This window comes from Lepidochelys olivacea (genome assembly GCF_965140295.1).
Source record: "Lepidochelys olivacea isolate rLepOli2 genome assembly, chromosome: 5".
Taxonomy (NCBI): domain Eukaryota; kingdom Metazoa; phylum Chordata; order Testudines; family Cheloniidae; genus Lepidochelys; species Lepidochelys olivacea.
Window position 1 is genome coordinate 19,889,816 of NC_140415.1, and position 7,741 is coordinate 19,897,556.

The 7,741-nt window shown below is 44.8% G+C and overlaps 1 protein-coding gene across 11 annotated transcripts in view; it reads right to left on the reverse strand.

Annotated features, from left to right (window-relative positions):
* TCF4 (transcription factor 4) overlaps positions 1–4,398 on the reverse strand; it is a 314,975-nt gene extending 310,577 nt beyond the window's left edge. For 2 of the 11 annotated variants that reach the window (XM_084629478.1, XM_084629476.1), the window contains exons 1-2: positions 2,618–2,759; positions 1,709–1,800 (exon numbers count right to left, since the gene is read on the reverse strand). In XM_084629478.1, coding sequence (XP_084485604.1) covers positions 1,709–1,800; positions 2,618–2,678 — 153 coding nt within the window. In that variant the 5' untranslated portion in view covers positions 2,679–2,759. Of the gene's footprint in view, positions 1–300; positions 395–1,708; positions 1,801–1,993; positions 2,103–2,617; positions 2,761–2,826; positions 2,846–2,962; positions 3,101–3,715 lie in introns of those variants that run through there. The other 9 variants (XM_084629483.1, XM_084629484.1, XM_084629485.1 and 6 more) reach the window with 9 other exon arrangements.
* Positions 4,399–7,741: the final 3,343 nt, after the last annotated feature.

A 7,741-nucleotide genomic window follows, 5' to 3' on the forward strand; every position in this document is an offset into this window, starting at 1 on the left:
TGTTAACCCAAAGTTCCTTCCACATTCTCTAAAAAAGGACATTAATAGTTTACTTAATATGAATCATCCATCTGAGATGATGGTACCGAAAATGATACCGTATTTCTTACAACCCCACCCCTAGCCCCTTACCACTTCCACTTTTTTTTTTTTAATTAGGCTCATTAGAGTCCCAAACAATACAACTAACATTTGGAAAAATCACAGACCCCAACAATATTACCAAAACTCAGTGAGGAACAATCCCCACTCAAACTCCTATGCTGACAAAGGCAAGGGAAAAAAAGTTTTTGTTGAAACCTTGGCCATAAATGTAGCAATGTCCATTTCCATCCCGTTTTAGGATTTGCCTGTCATATGTGAACCCAAATAATAATAATGCAAAGTGCCACCTGCCCTAAATTCTCATTTCGTCTCTAACATGAGAGCAATTTGAAGCAAGACTCTCTCTCTCTCTCTCTCTCTCTCTCTCAATCTCTCTCTTCCCCTCCCCCTTCTCTCTCTCTCTCCAGCATTTATTTCGACCCTAATTGGTTTCCCTCTTCTTCGACGTGTCTAGTGGATAATACGCACCTTCCCTGAGTCAGAGCCTGCAAAAAGCGAAGGAACAAATGGAAAAAGTGCAACAAGCAAAGGCGGGGGGGGGGGGCTGCAAAGCTGCCTCAGGCTACATTTCCTGGCCAAACTTCCCAAAGCCATTTCTCCAAAGGAAAGTCTTGAGCAGCATAATGACAGGTTTCAGAGTAGCAGCCGTGTTAGTCTGTATCCGCAAAAAGAAAAGGAGTACTCTCTAAGGTGCCACAAGTACTCCTTTTCTTCCAGAGCAGCAGCAGACTGAAATAGCCTCATTTACAAGGTGGTTTTGATTTTCGTGGTAATGTTGATTCTTTTTAGAACATACATGCACCTTACACAAACTGTTTTTTTCCCTTAAATAAATGCTCCTGACATATTGTGGGGAAGGGGGGAGGGATGAGGAGGAAGGGAGAGGAAGGATGGGGTGGGGGGAATAAAACTAGACAAGTGCACACGTCCAGATTAACGTTTGCCCTCAGAACTAGGCTATTTACAAGAACCCCAAAGAGACAAAAAGTACTTTTAAAAAAGCACCATCTATCCGGGGATCCTCAGAAAAGATTTAAACAGGTTTAACGACAGCAGAAGCCATCTGAGATTTCAGAGAAAACTTTAAACTGAGGCAGTTGTGGATTTCTTTGCACTCTCAATGTGCCAAAAAAATGAAACAAGGGAAGAACTGAAAGTAGAATATAAGTAACTAATTAGTAATTAATTAGTTCACGTGCCATCAACACTTTGACAATGTAAATAAGTGCTGAGTAATAGGATTATATTATTGTTAATATTAACTAATGATGAGAAATGTCCATTTTTAGGTGGGTTGATTTTTTTGTAAAAATAATTTCTGGATATCCATGACATTAAAAGTAAGCTAGGCACAAGATTGCATCTCCCATCACGTACAAGAAAATATAATAAGACTCTTGTTTTTGTTTTGTTTTTTGTTTTTTAAGCGAGCATATTTACCATGGGTCTAGCTGCTGATTAAAAATTACCCAATGTACTTAGATCACAGTTTTGTTGTTTTGTTTTTTGTTTGGGTTTTTTTTTTTTTTTGGTTTTTTAGTTTAACAGATCAGCTAGAAGATATTTTTTACAGCTGTTGTTAATTTCCACCGTTGTTTCTTACCGCACTGAAATCCAGTAAATCACTCAGTTCTTTGTCCGTCCCTAAGGCAGCCATTCGCTGTTGGTGATGCATTTTAGCAAAATCACACAAACCTAGAAACATGGAAATAACCGCAATCAGAAACCCAGTCCCGAGCCTTAGAGGAAACACAATCGGATTTTTTTTTGGGGGGGCGGGTAGATTGGGGAGGGGGAGCTGAGAAGAAGGGAGGGAAAAAAGATGGAGGGGCAGCAAAAACAACAACAAAAAAGGCGATATTGTATTTCCAAAAGAGACGATCGAAACCTGGTAACATCCACTCTAAACCCAAATCCAAAAAAAAAAGGAAAAATAGAGCCACGCTCTCAACGCATCATTTATGCAACAGGAGGTTCAGCGATGAATGAATGAGAATCGCAGGGAAGAAACTACAGCCATCCGCTCCCAACTTTTTTTCCTTTTCCTCCTTCCATGTAAAGCAGCATGTAAGGATTTTTTTTAAAGACCCAAAGTCTTTAGAGTGAAGAGCCGCCGGGTGCAAAGGGAAATCAGAGTTGGGGGTGGAGTGGAAGGGGATGGGGGGCCGAATTCAGGCTTTGACAATTAGACCAAATCCCTCATTTATGAAAGAGAGGATGGTTAAAAAATAATAATAATTATAATAATAATCAAAGCACCCCAGGCCCCTTTGCAAAGTCATCAGTTCCTTTAAAGTGGGCAACCGGGGGCGGGGGGGGCAAAGGGAGACTCGCTCCATAAAGAGCTCGCAGCCCCCGTGGAGGCAAATAAATAAATACATTCAAAAATAAAAAGCCGCGTGGTGAGCAAGCCCCCCTCCAGCAGCTCCTGTCCGAGCCCACAGATCCGAACTTAGCTCCACCATTACACCGGCCGGCCACCGATCGACTCTAGCCCAGCGGCGGTACCTACCGCCCGAGAGAGGAGAGAAGGGACTCCCCTTCCAAGAACAGTACCGAGCTCTGGGTTTCATTGCTATAATCACGGCATTCACCAAACACACACCGCTACCGCCACTAAAGAGCAAGAGAGACACGGCAGAGCTCTGACTCTGAACCAAACTCTTTCTGCCTCGGGAGAAAGCGAGAGGGAGGGAGGGGGGGGCAACCCCGCAAACAAACCAAAACAAGCCGGACTGCAAGTTCAGCTAAGGAAAAGGGACAAAGCAGCAGCAGAAAAAGAGCACGTTCCCCTGGCTCTGGGCTTTGCTTTCACAGTAACACCTCCAAAAGGAAAAGAAAAAACGCAAGCGGGCACCTCATTGTCCTCCAGACCCGCAGCTCACGTAGCCTGAAATCCCAGTCAATTGGTGCAGATTTCCTCCTCGTCCGAAGCACTTTTAAATTGATTACACTTTAAATTTCTTCAGCTCACACACATACACATGGCAAAGCAAGTTTATACTAGGCTGCAAATACACACGTGATTGAAAGACTTTGCCAAGAAGAACAATATCCCCCCCCCCCCCACACACACACACACACCCGTATTATCCAGGTCATCTTTTTAAATTCTGTTTTGATTTGGTTGTGGTTTTTTTTGTTTGTTTGTTTGGTTTTTTTGCACCTAACGCTACATTTCACATGCTGGGTTTCAATTTACAGAGAGTATTGCTGCAAACTTGGGGGGGGGGGGAATCAACCATTTGATTTGTTTTACACTCAAAAGTTTCTGGGGACCATGCCAGCGGACCCCTCCCACTCCACCCTTAAAGCATGTTATACTTTTACTTCAAATGTTGCTGCTACAGGCCCCATATACTCCAAAACCTCAAAACCTGACTTCATTTTCCAGCAAGAAACAAAGGACCAAGTTCGTTAGATGGATCGTTGAACAATATAAGTTCATACATATAGCTACACTGCATAAATGCACTAGTACAGTGTATTTTCAGTTTGAATTTACACATTGCACAAGTTGTAAGGTTTTTTTTTCAAAAATGACACAACGGGATCAACAATTTTAAAAAAAAATCACACAAGTTACTCTAACAGCAAATTGTAACTTTACCTTAATGGCCACAAATCTGTTCACAATAGTCCAAGGAAATATGTATCTATTTTAAAGAGAGAAATCTTCTGCGAAAGTGCTTTATAAGCTCACATAGGTTTGACCCCCCAAAAACAAAAAAATAACAACAAAAAGTACTTTAACTGGTTCTCAGTCCTGGTCCAGGGTTATTCCCCGATTTAAACGAACACTACACCTGGCTTTGTTTTTTTTGTTTGTTTGTTTGTTTGTTTTTCGTTTTTTTTTGATTCACCACCACGAAACAAGTGTCCCAAAATCTCCCCACCCAAAACAGAACAAAAATAAAAGCCAGCCAAAAAAAAAAAAATCCAAGTAACTTTTCCCTCTTTTGTTTTTATAAACACATGGTTATTCACAAACTCTTCAAAATCTTGGTGGTGGCGGGATGTGTTGTTCCCTCTGTCCTTCCTCGGTTGGTGCTTTTTGTGTTGTTGGTTTGTTTGTTTTTTAAAAGTCTTAAACTTGTTCCAAGTTTACAGCTCTCGCCTCATCATCATCAGTGACTCCCCCATGGAGACGTTGGTAATAATACGTTTCCCTGAAAGATACATTGTAATCCATTCACATCCGGGCAATGCAGAGGGGTTTATAAAGAGAACGAGCTGCTTGCTGCTGCCGCCGCCGCCGCACGTTGCTGCCTGCTGCCGCCGCGTCGTCTATTACGGACAATGACGAGAGGAGGAGGAGGAGGAGGAGGAGGAGGAGGGAGTGGGGGGAGGAATGAAGAGAGTGATAAACAGACAGGCTAGAGAGTCGACCAAGATGGAGTCAGCTCAGGCTAGGTGGGAGGAGGAGGAAAGGGGAGGATGGTTTCTGTTCAGGATAAATGGAACCTCCCATTCACCCCCACCCATCCCAATGCAATAGAAACAGGAAGCTAGTGAGGACGCGGGTCCCTGTGAAAGAGACAGACAAATAGGAATTGAAGAGCCCTGCTGATGGGCACCAGCTAGTGGTGCTTAAGATTTAGGAGCAGCTGGAATGACTGACCGGGCTAGAACTGGGTTGCAGGTTTTCCCACCTGCTCTAGTACAGCCGCGTGCACTTTAGTTTAATTTTTCCGTGCGACACTGTGACCCTTCGTCACACAGGAGGGTTTGGGAGAGGTGTATATGTCCCCCAAAGCACTCTTGGGAGCTGGGTGGTGAAGATGCGATGTTGCTGTCTTCCCGTATATTGAAGTTTTGATGCAACATAAACAGGATGCGACATTTACTTTTGACCTCTGTTATTATTTTTATTTGGTGCCAGATTTTCTCAGCACTGTGCAAGGCACAAAAATAAGAAAGTCCCTGCTCCAAAGAGCTTACAGTTTAAAACGCAGATAGAAAAAAAAAAACCCCCACACACAGCTGACCTGTCTCGAGATCATATGTGGCTTCGTTTCAACAGATAAAGAGGGGCTCATAAAACTGCCACAACACCATTTGTTAAAGGCCGCAAGGCCTTGACGAGTCCCCTCTATATTATAATCCATCATGAAATAAGGGGTGCTCCAATCCCTAGTTCCGTGGCATAATCTCTGCCTTTTGCATTTTGGTATTGCAATACAGTATGTATTTTATGTAAGATAACTAAATTTCCTGATGCACACATGCCCCCCACTCCTCACCCCATAGTTATGTTGACCACATCACATCAATGTTTCAGAAGAGAATATAATTATCAGGGATGTAACATATACCCAGTGTATGCCAGAGCAGTACAGAGAGTATTATTACAAATAGTAAGCTATTTTTTTAATATATGGATTTTTTTATTAATTTTAAAAATATTTTAAAAATATCTGCAATAACCACAACATCAATAGTATTAAAAGGGTGTAATAAATATGCTACGCATGGAAAATGTGAACAAATAAAACAAACTATACACCCAACAACAGTAAAATATAAATAAAATATAAAAATGACTATAATATACACAAGAGACCCACATAGTCTGTGACAAACTGAAGCTAATTCTTCCAGCAAAACTTCTGCATTTCTGGGGTACACTGGTTTGGTGGATTGGGAATTCTATAACAGCTTCAAGTTAAAAAAAATGAGGATTTTTTAAATTAAATATGAACATGACTAAAACAATCAGCATAATAGCCCCTGTGATATTTATTTTGATATTGCATTCAATTTATTTTATATTGTCCGCACCTTATCAGCTTTCAATCTGCCACAGAATTTTGTATGGACAATTCATAACCACAGAGGCTGTCAGGGTGCAAGCAGGAGATATTGACACCTTTGAAGATATGGGAGGTGGTTTGGAATTGTGCAATAAGAATATTAGTTGGATGCTTTTGTTAACAGTGTTGACATGATTTGTCATCTGTAGGTTCCTGAGTCAACAACCTACTGAGATATATGGGGCAGTTCACACCTCCAAGCTATTGTTTCAAGCTGTCTGCAGACTCAGCACGTTGGTTTGCATTCAGTTCAAGCTTTTAAAGTTTTCTCTGCAGCCATCAGGGCTAGAATACATTAACAAATACTGCTCTCACCCATCACAGCTGCAAGATATACACACGCGGGAGGAGGAGTTAAAAGAGAAGCAGAACAGTTCCCTTGTGGGCAGACCAGGGAAGAGAACAGCCCTCAGTTTTGAGGAAAAAGCTTAGGGAAGGTGAGAACTTCCCCAGCAACAACTGCCTGAAGGTCCCTCCCTGATCCTGATACACCCAGAGAAGGAGCCATGCCTTGCTCTCTCTTACTAACTCAATTTATTTGTGTTAACTCACCTTACTTTTTGTCTGTGGACTACCCTGGAAGCAGGGACCCCATCGAGACAGAGCTGCCACGTCACTCCTGGCCATGAGGAGGTGCCAGCGGTGAGGCGACCCCTTAACTGGTGGAAAATGTGAGTATCCTTCCCATTCCTAGAGAAGGGGAGAAGTGGCTGACCCAGATGGTCAAACACCCTCCACCTAAAGATGTGAATTGGTGGGACAGACAACATGGACCTAGAATGTCTTCTCAAATCGATGACTGAGAACCAGCAGAGCAACAAGCAGCCCAGCAGCCACAGCACCAGCAAATGGCTTCCCAGCAGCAAGACCTGGTCCAGGACTTAGGGGCACAACAGCAGGAACAGCAGCAAAGACTGGTCCAACAGGTAGTGGCCTTGATGCAGCCTCAGTGTCTCCCCAGGGCTTCCCCTCCTGTAGGCCTGGGCCTGGTAGTCCTGCCATGCCAGGGAAATTCACAAAGATGGGCCATGAAGATGATCCGGAGGCCTTCCTGATACCATTTGATTGAGTGGTGATGGCAGCCCAGTGGCCACCCTGTTGGCATCTTACCTGATGGGACCAGTGCAGACCACGTTTCAGGAGCTGGAAAGGGTTGCCAACTTTCTAATGGCACAAAACCAAACACCTCCACTCCGACCCCAGCCCTGCCCCTTCCACAAGGCCCTGCCCCTGCCCCGCCCGTTCTCTGAGGCCCTGCCTCGCTCACTCCATCCCCCCTCCCTCCGTCACTCGCTCTCCCCCACCCTCACTCACTTTCACTGGGCTGGGGCAAGGGGTATGTGGAAGGGGGGATGAGGGCTCTGGCTAGGGGTGTAGGCTCTGGGGTGGGGCTGGGGATGAGGGGTTTGGGGTTTGGGAGAGGGTTCTGGGCTGGGGCAGGGCCTTGGGTGCTAGGGGAGTGAGGTATGAGTTCTGGATAGGGGTGTGGGCTCTGGGTGGGGCCAGAAATGAGGGATTAAGGGTGCGAGAGAGGGCTCCAGCCTGGGGTAGGGGGTGGGGGGGTGGGGGGATGAGGATTCTGGCTGGGGGTGCAGGCTTTGGGGTGGGGCAGGGGTGAGGGGTTTGGGGTGTGGGAGGGGGCTCTGGGTTGGGGCAGAGGGCTGGGGGGGTGGGCTCTGGGGTGGGGCCAGGGATGGCAGGTTTGGGGTGCAGGAGGAGATCACCTACTTGGGATATACTTTGGGGAAGGGTCAAGTTCAGCTCCTCCTGAACAAGTCCAGACCCTCAAAAGCATGCCCATGCCAAGCCATGAAACAAGAAAC